The sequence below is a fragment of the Cinclus cinclus genome, chromosome 14 (assembly GCF_963662255.1).
Source record: "Cinclus cinclus chromosome 14, bCinCin1.1, whole genome shotgun sequence".
In the NCBI taxonomy this organism is placed as follows: domain Eukaryota; kingdom Metazoa; phylum Chordata; class Aves; order Passeriformes; family Cinclidae; genus Cinclus; species Cinclus cinclus.
The window spans coordinates 5,616,174-5,633,211 of record NC_085059.1 but is presented as its reverse complement, the minus strand read 5'-3'; the positions used below and the strand labels follow the sequence as shown (position 1 = coordinate 5,633,211).

The 17,038-nt window shown below is 42.4% G+C and overlaps 1 protein-coding gene across 11 annotated transcripts in view; it reads left to right on the top strand.

The window, feature by feature from the left end:
* The window catches only part of ANKHD1 (ankyrin repeat and KH domain containing 1), a 101,076-nt gene that overhangs the window by 67,908 nt on the left and 16,130 nt on the right, over positions 1-17,038 (top strand). For 9 of the 11 annotated variants that reach the window (XM_062502321.1, XM_062502320.1, XM_062502318.1 and 6 more), the window contains 14 exons: positions 4,216-4,361; positions 4,473-4,584; positions 5,337-5,482; positions 6,974-7,116; positions 7,898-8,111; positions 9,335-9,510; positions 10,424-10,586; positions 11,666-11,761; positions 12,055-12,171; positions 13,119-13,293; positions 13,602-14,055; positions 14,478-14,555; positions 15,312-15,458; positions 16,886-16,996. In XM_062502321.1, coding sequence (XP_062358305.1) covers positions 4,216-4,361; positions 4,473-4,584; positions 5,337-5,482; positions 6,974-7,116; positions 7,898-8,111; positions 9,335-9,510; positions 10,424-10,586; positions 11,666-11,761; positions 12,055-12,171; positions 13,119-13,293; positions 13,602-14,055; positions 14,478-14,555; positions 15,312-15,458; positions 16,886-16,996 — 2,278 coding nt within the window. The remainder of the gene's footprint in view (positions 1-4,215; positions 4,362-4,472; positions 4,585-5,336; positions 5,483-6,973; positions 7,117-7,897; positions 8,112-9,334; positions 9,511-10,423; positions 10,587-11,665; positions 11,762-12,054; positions 12,172-13,118; positions 13,294-13,601; positions 14,056-14,477; positions 14,556-15,311; positions 15,459-16,885; positions 16,997-17,038) is intronic. The other 2 variants (XM_062502325.1, XM_062502323.1) reach the window with 1 other exon arrangement.

Here is a 17,038-nt window from a genome sequence, read left to right as displayed (position 1 = left end):
AAGGGGGAATGGCTTCCCACTGCCAGAGGGCAGGGCTGGATGGGATATTGGGAAGAAATTCCTCCCTGTGAGAGTGGTAAGGCCCCGAGTTTGCCCAGAGAGGCTGAGGCTGCCCATGGATCTCTGGGAGTGTCCAAGGCTGGGTTGGATGGGGCTTGGAGGAACCTGGGATGGTGGAATGTGTCCCTGCCCATGGCAGGGAATGGAATGAGAAGATCTTTAAGGTTCCTTCCAACCCAAACCATTCTGGGATTCTGTGATGTAGGAGGCACATCATTCCAAGGCTCAGCTGGGACCAGTTGTAAGGGAGAACTTTAATTTCTATAATGCTACAAATTTGTATTTTGCTGACCATCTGAACAGTGACAACATACATAAATTGAGTATTTATCTTACAGTTTTGCTGGCAGGATGTGTCAGCTGAGAGGTGTTTAGGTGGCGGATGTCAAGGTGCAAAGTGTCAGTGAGTCATGGCACACATCCCCTCTTTCATAAAACCACACAGAAGTAACCAAGTACCTTTTGCAAAGTCAGCTAAAACCTAAAAGTGAAGCAGCTCTTTCCACTCCAGAATGTTTTGTTTCTATTGGAGTTTATTTTGATGTGCTACTGCAAAAATCTTGCACCTAATAGTTCATTAAAGGTGTGACTTACTGCAGTCAAAATTTTAACCGGGCTTACAAAAGACACAGACTTGGTGCAGCTTAGAGTGGGAAACCAATGAATTAATTTGGAACACAGCTATCATTTCCATTACTCAGTATCTGTCTCGTTTCTTGGAGCCTCTTGTCTTGCATATTTGGAATTTCATTTCAGTTCACCTTCTGCATTTTCCATTGTATATTTCATAGTTGTAGGATCTGAATTGAAGCTTTTTTCTGGTTTGGGTTATTAAGGATGAGGAACTTTCCTGTGTTGCTGGTTTGTCTCTAGCTGGAATATTTTTGTTTCTTTTTGTTTTGCTGAGCTGGTATTTTTAGTCAAGAGACTATGTGTGCTTTTCTGTCCCACTCTCGTCCTGTGAGCTGATGTTTCCAAACTGAAATTTCAGATGTGTTCTGAGAAGCTTTGTTGTTTGATTCTGACATTCTGGCTGTAGTTGACGATACAGAATTATGGTATTTTAAGGTAAGGATTTGGGAGGTGACATCTGAGTTACTGTGTCGAGCAATGGTGTTTGGAGTAAAACTGGTTACTGGGACAAACTGGAGTGAGGAATGGTAAGCCATAAGAGGAGCTGCTGGTTGCTGAGAAGCTGCCTGGACAGGCTGAAAGGCTGCTCAGGCTTGAAAAAGGATGATTTTCTCTGTCCTGAAAATCGCAGTTCCTTTGAGGAAAGAGGAACTGCAATCTAAGTCCAGTATTCCTGAATGTCAGTGCTCGTGTCATGACAGCAGCTGGGTAGCCACAGTTTCAGCCTACAGCTGAAATCTCATCCAGAGCTGCTTGCTCCAGGTACTGTCAATGCTCCACAGTTGTATTTGGATAAAATACCCAGTTCCTGCTTTTTGTTTTACTCGTGTTTCCTTTAGTATTTTTTCGTAACTTTGAAAATAGTCATCCATGTCTTTAAAGACCAGCATTCAGCTTCCAAGTCATACAAACACAGACCCTTTGGAACATTGCAAACCCTTTGCAGGACATGGGAAACCTGGATTTTGTCATGTGTATGATCACTTTTTTCTGTAAGGAAATCTTTTGATTATTGAAGCCTATGGACACATCTAAAACCTCTGTCACACAATTGGCATTTCCCTGGAGTCAAGGGCAGGCAGTGTCAGTGCTGCTTTCACTGCTAAGCTGTGGCACCACAGATGTTCTGTGTTAATGCCATGTTGGAACCATTGCTGCAAGGTCATTTTCAAGTTTAAAATCTATATTTTGCTGTGTAACTAAAGCTGGGATAAATCAGCTCCATGAAACTGGAGGCAGAAGGTCTCAGGTTTTTTCTGCTCCACAGACCACAAGTTATACTGCTGCTCCATGGGTCCAGCTTGCCAACCACACTGAGGAAATAAAAAATAGCATTTTGAAAAATCCTGCCATTTTGTAAACTCAGCAGTTATGCAGGGGGTGATTAATTGGTGGATGTTCTAAGAATATTTGTTAGATTTTACTTTAAACCACATTTTAGGGAATCAGTGCAGGGTTTATCTTTATTTCTACTGCCTTGGTCGTTCTCTCCTATGTTTAATATTATTATTGTGCACATGAAGTGCTTAGTGCACACTCATATGTTTCAAACACATGATGAAAATCTAAAGTATGCAAGAAATACTTCTATATTTTCAGTCATGCTTGTGAAATACAGAGAATTTGTGGAAACTGTGACAGCAACACTGAATATATTACTTTAATCACTTTAAGACCCTTAATCTGGCTCCAGTGGAGTCCCTCTGCACACACTGCTCTGCATGCACAGCACATGCATGTGGTTTTATGTGTATCTGTAGTTGCAAGAGATAAAATAATTGAGCCAGTGTCTTCCACTAGGAAGGACCAACTTGATTTAACCTAAGTGATACGATGTGTGTATTTTGGAAGGAGTAATCTGTAGAAATCCAGTTATTATCTTGCACCTCAGTGCATTAAGCAAGAAAACAATCATGTTTTATTAATTAATGCTCATTTGTTGCTGTAAGTGATAATCATAGTGAGCTTTTGTATTTGAAACTTTTAATACAGATCTGGTTTGCTCATGAAGGTTGTAGCAGGAATTCAGATCTGGTACTTCATTGTTTAAACGCAGTGACCAAATGCTAATGCTGGTTTTGCCTGTGTACCAAGAAGTGTTTGCTTAAAAAATACAACTGAAAATAGAACCTCCCCAAATTTCAGTGACTCCCCCTGCTGTGTTTCCAGAATCCAATGGAAGTGACCCATCTTGCCCTGCTTCAGTCTGTGTTTCCTTTGTCAGGCACTGGCAGCTCTATAGGCTGAATTAGTGGTGTTAATGGTCATTCTGGGGCTTTTTCTATGACTTTTCCATCTACACTGTTTTCCTGTGAGCAATTGCTGGTGTGTAATCTGTCAGTAGAATGAGGAAGGTTGAACTGGTTTGCAAATATTTTTCTCTCAGTCATACACAGGTTTGAGTGCATCTTCCCTTAATACTTGGAGAAAGGCAAAATGCTGTTGCTGTTTGTTTCTTACCTGTAGCTGCTAGTGTTTTCCTTTAGTTGCATCTTCCAGGAATGCTGCTAAATACTGTGTGTTTTGGAATAACTAAAGATCACTGGGTGTTCCAACTGAGGAGGCTACACAATAGAGACATTTGGCAATCCAGCAGTGACAATACTTGTGAAATCCAGCTGCTCTATCAGCAGGGATTACTGAAGCTAAAGCACATGGGGAGTCAGTATGTAGGTGTGTTACACCTTCCTGGAGGTAATCCCAGGTGATTACAGAGATCCAGGCTCCACTTGGACTCTCACCAGGTTACAGAGCCTGGCAGGAGTCCTGGCCCTGCAGTGGATGTCCAGAGAGATTTCTCTACTTGGTGATTTAAAACCAGGTGGAAAAAATTCTGATTCTCAATTATTAATAAAAGAAGATAAAGTGCATTCCTTGTGTCCCTGAGCAATGCTGGATCTTCAGGATGACATCATTTACAGGCTGTGCATCAATCAGAATAAATTTTAGGGAGCACAGACAGTTTTCAGCTTTCTTATTTTTGTTGACTGCCCCCTCCTGTCTGCTTCCCTTCCACTTTCCTGGTTTGGTTTAACTCTGAGATATGATTAATAATGTAAGTTGCTGTCAGTCATCTTGCTCTGAAAACTTTCTCTGGAGGCTACGTGTGCACTAACCTTTATGTGAAAAAATTTGGGATTGCAGAACAAGACTATGTTTTTGAACATCAGGCTTGTGTGTTAGGGATAAATAATTTGCCTGCTTAAACTGAGCATACGATTGAACTCTTTATAACAGTGAAGGCTGCACTTAGAAAAGGGTAACTAATCACCTTCATAATTCACACCCGTAATGCATACAGACTAATTAATGAAATAATTTTCTAACTTATCGCAGTTTGGAGACGATGCTTACACTGTTTAACTGCCTCAAAGCCGCTTTTTGTTTTTAGGAACATTCAATTTGTTTCCCCTGTTACTGTTTTGATATTAGACCATTGCAGTTTTATGGAACTTAATTATTTTTCATAGAAAATGGGACATTGCTAAGAGTGGATTAATAAACTGCTGCATTCATTTTCAGCTGTGAATAGCAGAGTACCCAGTGGCTCCACCAGCTCCTCGCACACTACGGAGTCCCCGACGCCCGAGCCCTGCCCGCAGGCAGCCAGCAATGTGCCCCAACAGTCTGTGCTCCCCATGTATCCATCAGTGGACATCGATGCACATGTGAGTAGTCGAGGTTAGCTTGGACTGCATTTGCTTGGGAAGAAAATAATTCAAGTTGTCTTTATTTTCTGTTTGTGAACATCTGTTTCTTTTTCTTTCCTACGCGCGAAGACTGAAAGCAATCACGACACTGCGCTGACCCTGGCGTGTGCAGGGGGGCACGAGGAGCTCGTGTCTGTGCTCATTGCCCGTGGTGCCAATATTGAACACAGAGACAAGAAGGGTAAGTGAAAGCCATGGCACAGTTTAACCATGAACAACACCTTGAAACAGTGAATTTCAAAATGTGAACTGCGTTCTTGCACTTCACGTAGTAGCATTGGTCATAGACAGCCAATGAGCTGCTGAGCTGTCTGCACCTGAGTGGGATCTTAAGCAAATTTGTGACATGTGAGGCAGTTCTGTCCTTATAACTCACCCTCTACAAATGACCTCAGCAAGCTGGATGGAGGAGCTGATGGGGTAACCAGCCAGTCTTGGCTGTCAGCGCTGAGTGGTGGCAGTTGTCAGGTTGGGTATCATTGTTCTCAGGAACAGAGTTCAGCAAGATCTCACATCTTGTAGAGCTGAGAGAACAAAACCACTATGCCACGTGGAGCTCACATTAACCACTGGCAGTCAGCAACACATGCAGGGCACATGTGGTCACTGGTTGGAGCTTAATTTAACAGCAATTATGCAGAAAGCTGGAACTTCTCCGAGGAAGGAGTTAGTCAGAGCTTAATCCAAACTGATCACTGCAAGCACTGTTTAAATTCCTTTGATTCCAGCCAAAGGCTGTTTAAGAGCCTCGATGTGACAGGGTCAGAAGAGGGTTGGGAAAGGCTCTGAGATTGTGGCATCCAGCAGGAAACCCCCAGTGTGAGAAGGAGACAGTACAAGTCATTGTGCATCAACCCATTTGTGCGTTTCTGCTCCTTAGTAATACTTTGGAGATACTCAAGGTTGCTTCTTAATGCAATCTCCTGTTTCTAGGTTTTACACCTTTGATTCTGGCTGCAACTGCTGGACATGTTGGTGTTGTGGAAATCCTTCTGGACAAAGGTGGGGATATAGAGGCGCAGTCGGAGCGCACGAAGGATACTCCGCTCTCCTTGGCATGCTCCGGTGGACGCCAGGAGGTACAGACCTGTCCTCAGAGGGCTTCAGTTGTTACTTGCACTTAGGGGGTTTTTTGTACAGTGTTGGGTTTCTTCTGTTGTTGATACATGTGACTTTTTTTTTTTTCTAAAAGGTTTATTACCTGTTTCAGTGTAGCTCATTTAAGGTTTTTTGTCTTCCAAGAAAGGAAGATGAAATTTAAGACTTTTTTTCTTCTCTCCCTTGCCTATCCCAGTTTTGTTAGTTAATGATCATGGTCACTTGTGATAACTTGTGGTCTTTCTTCAGACAGTGTATCCTCACATGGTAAGTACTTCTGTGAGGGAGGCAGATATTTATTGAATAACTTTATTCACTGAGCACTTCCTTTATCATTCTTCCCTATTCTCAAGCCTGAAACAGCTGGTGTAGGCACACAAAGACAGAAACTGTGATTTTTGTGTAGGCAGTACATGGCTTTAGTGACAAAAGCTGATAAGTGCAGATGCAATGCAGGACACATTGTACCTGTCTTTTGAGGATGTTTCAGAGTTCTGTCAGATCTGTGTGTGTGTGTGTGTTGTTGTCCAAAGAAGGTTTGTGAAATCCTTCCTATTTCAGTCATGTGCACAGTACCTTAGAAGATGGCGTGGAGATGTCCAAGAGCTCTTATAGTAGATTAATATAAGGATTAAAATAGTTGCCAAAATTGGAGAGTTTCCATTTTACTTTTGAATTGCAGATATTTAACAGTAAGAGTGCTTGTCATAAAAAGGCAAGATCAGCATGGCCTGTAGTAGTACCATTATATATTGAACAACTGAAGTCTTCTGTTCATCCTCTTTGGTTTTTTTCTTTATGCCAGAATCTACCTCTTATGTTTCTGGCTTAGCAAGAGAGTCTTTTTTAATGCCTTGTTTGGAAATCACCTATCTTGTGTTAATAGTAAATTGAGGCCCACTTAAATACAGTACATCATGAAAATGTTTTCATTTTCTCCCATTTTATTTCTCCTAAGCAACTTCTGATAGAGGAGTCCTTCCTCATCCTGGTTCCATTAACATCAACCACTCTGATTTTTACCACATGGGTTGTTTTTGTTTTTCAAAGTTCAAAAATATATGTAATACACATAGTCAAACTTGGCTGAAATGTCATTTGAATTCAAGTTGTGAGATGAATTTTTCTGAAAGGGATGCTCAAACATTGTGAGACCTTATGGGAGAAGGGTAGATTTATTGTTTTCAGACTTAAGATTCCCAGGAAGAGCTTCACTTTAAAGCCTTGCAGTTTTATTTAGGTAAAACAATCTTTCGGCAGACAAGTGCTCAGCTGCTGGGGTCATGGGCTGTGGAAGCTGTACAGAGATAGGGAAAGGTCAAGCAGAAGAGGGTGGAGATTTTCCTATGGGATCTTGTCTGTTGATAAAGGAAACTGGTATTACATTGGAAAGTTTGTGATAGCATCCTCTCACTCCCTGGATAATAGCAAAGGCCACAATATATGTGTTAATACTCATCCTGTCTTTTCAGGTTGTGGATTTGCTGCTGGCCCGGGGAGCAAATAAAGAACACAGGAATGTGTCTGATTACACGCCATTAAGCCTTGCTGCATCTGGTGGCTATGTTAATATCATCAAGATTCTTCTCAATGCTGGGGCAGAAATTAATTCCAGGTAATGTACCATGTGACCAGCTGAGCTGCAGTGTGGCACAGGCACTCTCTGTTGGCTCCATCCTGGTGCACAGGTTGGAATCTCAGGTGTTTCCAGACGTCCTTTACACTGATGACATCTTCTGTGTTCATGTTATCTTAGTGCTTTTAAGTCCTTTACTATCACAAATTTCATCTGACTTGTACCTAAGTTTTAAGGGATTATAGTTTGCAAACCTATTCTTTCCCTTTTCCACCATTCTGAGGTCTGGAAGTCAAACTGTTTCCAATAGAACCACGTCAAGGAAGCAGCCAAATGCTCAGGGCAGCTGTTTGTGTTTGAAGATGTCTTTTTCAGGCAGAGGAGCAAATTTACACAGCAGTGTCTCTTAACCCTGGTCTCTATTCATTTTAAGAAAACTGACATCTATTCTAACACTAGATAGAGCGAGAGAACTCTTTAAGTAGAGAAAGTTCAAGCTGCAGCTGTGCTAGAAGCAGGTTTTTCTTTGAAAAAATCAGATGTAGATTAAGGCTTATGTCTGCTTCAGCCATCAGAACGTGTAACAGCTGAAATGTATTTTTCTTGTTTATAAATTGCAATTATCTATTGCATATAGTTCCTCTGGTGGTTTCTCCTAATCAATTAAAAATGCTACTATTTTAGGTCAGTGCCTGTATTCTGTATAGGTTACATGTTCCTTTCTGACTTCCAACAAAACATTTTGATGCTCTTGGATACACTTATATTTCCCAGAGGTTTTCCTCCACCGTGGGCACTGCAGTTTGTTTCTTTCCCTTAGGACTGGCAGCAAGCTGGGGATTTCTCCTCTGATGTTGGCTGCTATGAATGGCCACGTCCCTGCCGTGAAGCTGCTGCTTGATATGGGCTCTGATATCAACGCCCAGATCGAGACCAACCGCAACACAGCCCTCACCCTGGCCTGCTTCCAGGGCCGGGCAGAGGTGGTCAGTCTGCTTTTGGACAGGAAGGCCAATGTCGAGCACAGGGCAAAGGTAAGTGGGGGACTTGCCTTTCCTTATGACTTATTGCCTCTGAGTCATCAAGTTTCTTCAAATTTTCCTGTAACTTTGAGCCTCTCTGGGCTCAGAGGAGTTATTACATCAGAGCACTTAAATGTTCTGAAATAAGCGTGGTTTCTTTTAAAGAATAAAAAAAAGCATCAACGATGATGTATTTTTTTTGCATTAGGGAAAAGCTGACTGGTCCTTCTGAGTTTATAATGAAACTTAGATTGACTCTTGTCTAGACTTTTTCAGGTTTAAACTTGACGTGATACTCAGTAACAGAACAGATGCAGATATTTTTACATGCAAGTGAAGTCTAGGCAGGAAGAGACTAGTGTTGCTTGTGATTCTCATATAGAACAGACTTCTTGTCTACAACCAAAGTAGTGCAGTCAAACTTTGTAAAGCTTTTACGTTGCTGTAGAACCCGTGGCTTCAGTACTGTGACCTTCTGTGCCTCTGAAATGCTCCACAGGTCCCATCCTTTGGTGCTCTGGGACAGCTTTGTGTCTCCTGCCATAAAGCAAGCTTAAAGCTTGTGTAGACAGCCAGACTGATTTCCCCAGCACAAAGGAATTTTTGGTAACTCCTAAGGCTGCTGAAATAATTGCTGTGTCTGTCTACCCCGCCTGCTTCTGGAATGACTGTGGCTGGAGAAAAGGGGATATGGATAAAAGCCAGCTCTCAAATGGTCAGTTGGGCATGTTAGCAGCTGGTGTAAGTTTTTTTAACAGTCTGACCTGGCAACTAAGTTGGGCCCAGATCAGTCTCAGTGCCAAGGGAGACTAGAGAAAAGCTATAAAGCCAGTTTCTGAGTATTTTTGTAGAAGCACTTGTGTCTTCATTTGAATCTGTTCTAACCTCTGTTGTAGAGATCTTGTTATAAACTTTGCATTTGCTGTTGAGACAGGTATCTGGTGGTGCTTAGTCAACAGTTTGCTTGGGTTTGTATAAATCAAAGCCCAAGAGTGTTTGGGTTTTGGGTTGGTTTTGTTTGGTTGGTTTGTGTGTGGGTGTTTTGTTTTGTTGTTGGGAGTTTTTTTGGTTGGGTTTTTGGGGTCGTTTTTGAGGAAGAGACTGCTTGAAGTTAGGCTCCTAAACTAAATATAAGCAGCTAAATAAAAATCTGATTTCCCTTTGTAGGAATCATTTATGTCTTATCTAAAGTGTATTGTGCAGATTTCACAGAGTAACTCGTTCTCTTTGCACAGACTGGTCTCACACCTCTGATGGAAGCAGCTTCAGGAGGCTATGCAGAGGTTGGAAGGGTTCTCCTTGATAAAGGAGCTGATGTGAACGCCCCACCTGTGCCTTCCTCAAGAGATACGGCTTTAACGATTGCAGCAGATAAGGGTCACTACAAGTTCTGCGAGCTCCTCATTAATCGGTAAATCATTTCTTCTCATTTAAGTGTTTAAGGCCACGGTAGGTGGGGCTCTGAACAACCTGACCTCCTGGGTGGCTTCCCTGCCCGTGGCACTGGGGTTGGAGCAAGATGAGCTTTCAGGTCCCTTCCAACCCAAAGCAGTCACGATTAATGATTAGTGGCACATTTGTTCTGTATTCCTCTGTGGCAAGGCTGCTCTTGTTCACATTACCTCGTGCACCTGAGAGCAAGGGCGATGGGAAGCTTTGAAAATAGGATGTTAAATCTGTCCCCTACTCTGCAGTGTTGTCCTGACATATCTGACTATTGCAGTGTTAATTAAGCGAAGCAGGCAGCTGGGACCAGGGGCAGGCAGACAGTGTCTGGTTTGGGCAGCTTGTTTGTGTATGAATCCAGCAGCTCCCACGTGAGTATTTCCTCACTGTCACTTGGGGGGCAAAGCCTGGAAGTTGCTCCTGAGCTTTTCAAGCATAACCCAGTGTGCTGCTCAAATCTCAAGGGGCTGCTTTGTACTGTGGGTAGTCACCACACTGATAATTTAAAGGCTGTTTGTTGCATATCTCTGGCGCAGTAGATGGCATGAAATTAGCATTCATTTCTGTCAGGGAGGTTTAAATATGCCCCTTGTCACTACCCTGCAGATGAAACAGTGGTAGTAAGTATTATGGTAGTAGGAAGACAAGTTTGCACTTCAGGACCTGTTGAAAAAGTGTCACCAGTGTGTAGAGACAATTGTGAAAGCTAAGGACCAGCAGGCTGCAGAAGCCGATAAAATTCAGGGACAGAATTTCTCGTATCTTGCCACTGTATTTCAATTTCTAAAGTTCTATATCCAGTTGTACTCTTGACATTTTTTGATCTTGCTCTCTGACTTCCACCTTTCCTCATCCCATTTCTGGGTTTGTGTTTGCAGAGGGGCACACATTGATGTTCGCAACAAGAAAGGAAACACCCCGCTGTGGCTGGCAGCCAATGGGGGGCACTATGACGTGGTGCAGCTGCTTGTGCAAGCAGGGGCAGATGTGGATGCTGCAGATAACAGGAAAATTACCCCTCTTATGTCAGCATTTCGCAAGGTAGGACACCAACTTCTTTCATGTTTTCAAAACAGTGCCTCTCGTTTCGTCTTGAGTCTGAATGCTTGGTTTTTGGACGAATCAAATATAATGTGGCAAAATTACTGCTTTGATAAAATACCTGCTTCAAAGTTATAATTACTGTACTTCACTAAGATCCAATTTTTGAGAGTTGAAAAAACTTGGTTCCATAAATGATGTTAGCTTTATCACTTCCAGTTGTACACTGTGCAAAAACTTTTGACTGTTTGAGATTTCCATATTTCTGCAGTCTGTACTGCTCATTTCAGTCCTGCTTTGGAGATGAGCACAATACCAGTCTGCAATAAGCTGTCCTGGTTCCTTTGTGCTTCTCTTGCTCTGTGCCTAATCTGTTGTGATGGGACACTGTGTAGTCAGCTCTTCTGTCACCCACTGCCTCTTCTTGGCAGGAAGAACATTGCTTTGGGATGGTTCCATCAGTTCTGGTGTCAGGTGAAAAGAGTATAACCAGAGGAATTTATTAACTCTAGCTGCTTTGCCTTTCACAAAATAGTAAATAAGTGTGCAGCTTTTTTGACAAAAATTCTGAGCCTGCCCCTCTTTTGACACTGCCTTGCTTTTATATAACTTCAGAAGCAACATGGGTGCTTTGTGTGGTTGCACAGTGTACCCTGGGAGCAGAGGAATGTGCTTGCCAGGATAACATTCAGGTGGCTCAGTTTCCTGATCTGACTTAGCCTATGATTGAACAGTTTAAGTCAGCTCCATGGGGGTAGTGGCAAGAGAGTGGATTGGGTGACAAATGGTGCCTAAAGAGGGTTGTCTTATGTCTTGGTTGTTACTAAAACCATGAGGATCTGCCTCTGGTCCTTGTATTTTAAAATAAAAAACAACTTGTTGAAGAGCTTGTCTTTGCCACCTGTGCTGTCAGCACTGAGCAAGCAGGAGCTGCCCTTCTTCCCAAACAGCAGCTTACCAGAAATGTTCTTGCTTGTTTTCAATGTTTTACATTGAACTAAGAGGTACCATACTTGTGGTTTTGATGATGAATGTTGACGACTGTATACAAACGATGATAATTTTCTTTGGTGTTCTAGGGGCATGTGAAAGTAGTTCAGTTCCTGGTGAAAGAAGTGAACCAGTTTCCTTCAGACATTGAGTGCATGCGCTACATAGCCACCATCACGGACAAGGTGAGTTGGCCTTGGGGAGAAGACCCTGGCCTGAACTTTCAGCAAAAATATCCATGGGAAATTCTTAAGTGTTCAAAAACTGAATGTAAATGTTTGCTCACCTACGTCTGATTTGGAGATTTGTGCATGTCTTTTTAACACAGCACTTAAAAAGTAAATCAACATTAGATCCCATTCTGTGAAATAGTTTGTGTGTTTCTGAATGCAGGGGAGCTGATCTCGTGTTTGTAGAGCAAGCCTCACTCCTCAGTTGTTGTTTATTACGGTGGTAGTAAGACAAATTTGCATTTCAGGACCTGTTGAAAAAGTGTCACCAGTGTGTGGAGACAATTGTGAAAGCTAAGGACCAGCAGGCTGCAGAAGCCAATAAAAATGCAACTATACTGCTGAAGGAGCTAGACCTGGAAAAGGTGAGTAGATAATTGCTGTCATGTAACAGTGTTTGAACTGTGTGTGAATCTCTAGGCTGCATTTCCTTTGGTGCTTCTTGGGGCAGTCTTTATACTCTGACTGCGTCTGTGTATCACACAAATGAGGCAAACACTGAGGGTGGCAAATTAAAGCTGACTTCTGCTTCAGCCACTCCACTGTCCTTTTTAGGAAAGCTTGGACTTACCAAGAGTTTCTTAGGCAGTAGCTCTCTGGGATCACCTCAGCACAGAGGATGTGTTAGTGTTAGTAAGGGAGGTCTCCAGTCTCATGGTGTGTTTCTATGGGTGTAAATCATAGTCCATAAGCATTTTATGGAATCAGAGTTGAGCAGATAGTGGAGAAAATTGCCCTCTCCCTTTGCTGAGAGTACTGCAAATTGTTCTGGAGCCCAGTCTTGAGTGGGCTCTCTTAATGGAGGATCTCACAGTTTTTGACAAGCTCCATGTTAGTTTATTGAATTTTCCAGGTTGTGGACTTGTTAAGCACACATCAGTTGCTGTGGACAAACAGTGCAGCAGATGACTGATTCCATATGTTGAAGAAAAAAAGGTTAAAATTAGAACCATTGAGTGCTGGCTTTTGAATCAAACATGTGAACAAAAATATCACTGAACTTATTAAATGTTTGAGAAAGGACTGAGAGGAAAAGATCTTCCAGTAAAACTGCTTTTTTTTAGTACTTCTGCTTTGGTTATTACTTTGTTATCATTCCTTAGAAGTTTTGGGACCAGCTAGTGCTGTTGTTGCATAAGGTCTGTCCAGTTTTTGTGTAATGATTCAGTATGTGCCAAAGTCATTCTAGTTCGTTGTGCTCTCTCTCTCCTTTTTTCTTCCCCCCCCCCAGATTTCTAGGGAAGATCTTTATTATAAGTATAATTTAATCTGTGTGAAAATGTTTAAATTTGGATTCTTTTCTCCTACATAGTCAAGAGAGGAGAGCAGAAAACAAGCTCTTGCAGCCAAAAGAGAGAAAAGAAAGGAAAAGAGAAAGAAGAAGAAAGAGGAACAAAAAAGGAAACAAGAAGAAGATGAAGAAAACAAGCCTAAGGAAACTCTGGAACTACAAGAAGATGACGATGAAGAAGAAAACGATGATGAAGGTAAAGAACAAGTGTTTCTATAAACAGTGCAGTTGTGGGGGTGCCACCTTCTAACCATCAAGGTAAAGGAATCTCTTTGAACGCTGGCCTCTTGTATTTGACACTGTTGCATGGCTGCTGCCTGGCAAAACTCCTTTGCTCATTTTTCAGCCCCCTCCTTTGTTCACAAAAGTCTTTCACTCTTGGAGGATTTACAGCTGAATTGACAGCTCAGCAAGGAACATAACTTCAGCTGTAGTGTATTCAGTGAGGGCACTGATTTCTCTATTTTGTGTTTTCTGATTGTATATAAACTGCTTTTCTTTCAGTGGAGCAAGAAGTTCCTATAGAGCCTCCAAGTGCAACTACTACAACTACAATTGGAATTTCTGCTACTTCAACTACCTTCACAAATGCCTTTGGGAAGAAGAGAGCTAATGTGGTGACTACCCCCAGCACAAATAGAAAAAATAAGAAAAATAAAACTAAAGAGACTCCTCAGAATATGCAGATAATTTTGCCAGATCAGCATATATCTCTAGCACAGCAAAAAGCAGATAAAAACAAAATAAATGGAGAGCCAAGAGGTGGTGGTGCGAGTGGGAACAGCGATTCAGATAACTTGGATAGCACAGATTGCAATAGTGAAAGCAGCAGTGGAGGGAAAAGCCAAGAGCTGAACTTCACAATGGATACAAACTCCTCGGAGCGGCGCTATGCCTCACTGCTCATCCCCTCTCAGGAAGAAAAGAACAGCACCTCGGCTTCCAAAACACCAACAAGGTGAGACTGTTCCTTCCCTGTTGTTTCACAAGGTTCCACCTGTGCCTGTGTCAATTTTCTGTAGCTTAAGCTCTACACCATTCCCAGAGCCTAGAGAGACTGAGGCTGCTTTATTTGCATAGCTGTGTTAAGTTTGTTGAACACAACCTCTTTTAAATCTTATAAGAACAAGATTTTTTGGCATTTTTGCCTAGTTTTTAATACTACTTGATCAAAATGACATTTTCTCTTTGCACTTTTTAGGCATCCATGTCTCATTGTCGGCTTTGTTAGAACAGATCTTAAAAAGTGAATATGCCGGGAATTTAATAAGGAAGTTCCAGCTTTACTTATCATCCACATACAGAAGTGGTTTTGTTACCCTTTGATTGTTTTATGGTTTCATCATTAACTCATTTGTCTTGCAATCTCTTTCTTTTAAGGAGAGAAGAAGTTGATGACTCTGAGCATTTCACCTGCCAGGTTGATGGCCAGTTTGATATAACCTTGTCGAGCCAGAGGTGAGAGTCAGAAAAACTCAGGGAACTCACAGGGGCACATGAATGGTTCAAAAGGTCATTCAGTTGCCTGGAAATGTTCTGATAACTTTTACAACACCACTTTCTGAAGAGGTCATTGGTTTGAATCAGAAGGCTTTGATCCCATGTGGGTCTGTAGTCTTTGTTTGTTTTTACATCTGAGTAATACAAGTGTGATCCCCCCAAAGTTTTGTTCTCTCTTTCCATTTTCTGCTCTGAGGGAGGGCAGTGAGGTTGATCTGCAGGACACTGGGCTGACAGAGAGGCCAGCTTCAATGAGACCACAGACATTGTGGCATCAGGAAGGGCAGGAGACAGGGCTGTTGTCAGACCGACTGAGATGCTTGTCTGGGAGTGGGAAGGGAGGATATTTTCCTATTTTTCCCCAGATTCAAGTTAGTTGCAGAATGAGTGGATTCATCAACCCTTGTGGTTAGAAGAGGGTGTGTGTTTTGGGCTCCCATTAGGAGTGTTAAAAATTGGAATTTGTCTCTGTTCTGTTCTTCAGACATAGATTGTTTCTACCTTGGACCTTTCATCCAAGGTTTGCTGGAAGAGTCTTGGGGTCCTGTGCAGTTCACTGCAGCAGAACAAGCTAAATGCATCCTTCTGACTCCTTGTTAGAGGTGGTTCTTCTAGAAACAATTTATGCTGCTAGCTGTAAGCTGCAGGAATGTAAACTGTATGCTGACATACGTTTTATTCTGTAATTTGTAATCAGCACATTTCTGTTCCCAGACTTGATGGCGAAGGTCATTCGAATTCTTTGTCGACTACTTATAAGTCTGTTTCCCTGCCTCTGACCTCTCCAAATGTAAAGCTGAATCTCACCAGTCCAAAAAGAGGCCAGAAAAGAGAAGAAGGCTGGAAAGAAGTGGTTAGAAGGTAAAGACTTTTAATACTATGTTTTAAAACTCTCTGTGAGCTTTTTAGCATGTAAATTATTCTCAAATACAGAATGTCCAGTAAGATTATATAACTGAAGAATTAACTTACATAAAAATTTACTGCACTTCCTCTTGCAGTGCTGGGAAAACCAACTGCAGCCCTAATTTGTAGTTGCTCCTCCCTAATTTAATGTGAACATGACATAGGCATTGTATTTGGCATGAGAAAATAAAGAAAACCTAAAAGCTGTCACTTTAGTTGAGTAAAGGATGTAGGGACCACATAAAAGGGAAAGGGAGCAGAGGGCAGTGTAAAGCCCTACAGCAGATGATTGCCCATGAGCTAAAGGCAGAATGGATGTGAGGAGAGGAGAGGCAAATGGCCACTTCAAGGTTAAAATGAATTGTACTTTGAAGTGACCTTGATCAGTGACTCAGTAGAAAACTGTGTTACCTAATAGTGAGTGCTTAGAGACACGGTGAGATTTAAAGTTTCACTGTAAAGCCATCTTTTCCTTTGAAAATGTACTGGGTTTTACTGTATGGACATTAACACCCCAGTATCTCTTCTGTAACCTTATGTTGTCTACTGCTTGGAACTAGAATCATCTGGCTTTGATTTTTTTTTTTTGTGTGTGTGGCTGTTGTTCTTTATCAAAAAGGAATGCAGCACACATAGCAGTGTCAGATGCTTTGGATGCACTTAGGAAACCTTGCTGCTCTTGTGTTCTGCAGTGGCTAGATGTGCTAGATGTGCTCATTTTGGAGCATTTTAGGCTATGTGCAAAGCGCTTAGTGCATTTGGATTAGCAGAAGCCACAGAGTGTTCTTAATAAAGGTTAAAAAGTCGGTTTAATATGAAAATTTGTGTGTTTGAGCTCTCTGAGTTGGTTTGGTCTCTGCCTTTTGATGTGGTCACCAGTGGGGCTCTCGACAGTGACATGGCCTTGCTGGGTGTGGTGGCAGCCTGGCCCCTCCTTGTGGAGTGGTGCAGGCAGGAACCCCTCAGACAGCCCTGACACCTCTCTGACCTGGGGCTGCTCCTGCTCTCCTGGGGCTTCCAAGTCTCTTTGGCTCAGCCCGAATGTTCTCATGGCTGTTGTCTGCTCTTGTGTTGGTCTTGGCAGTGTTCTAGATGTGCATCCAGAACCTGCCCTATCCTCTTTCCTGGGGAATGTCATAAGGAACATTCCATTCAGTGTTCTGCACTGGTGTTTGCTGTGCCCTGACTGATGGAAGCATGTCCTGCCCAAAGGGCATTGTTGGTGACTGTAGATGTGTGGGTGCAGTGCCCAGGAGCTCCCTTTGCTAAAGCCTCTCATTGTCTCAACAAGAATTCTTCTTCCCTCTCCCTGTGAGTGACCCCCAGCAAGAAGGGATGTCTATCAAAGTAACCAATGCAAGCATCCCTTCTGCCCCTGACAGGCAAGTGGGCAGAGTTTTGAAAGATCCTCCCCCCAGCAACACTCTGCAGCCAACACCAATTGAGCAATTTCAGCTGCAGAGAGGAGGGCGCTGCTGTTCCGGAGCAAAAAGGTACTTTTGAAGCACTTCTCTAGATCAAAACCATCAGCCTTG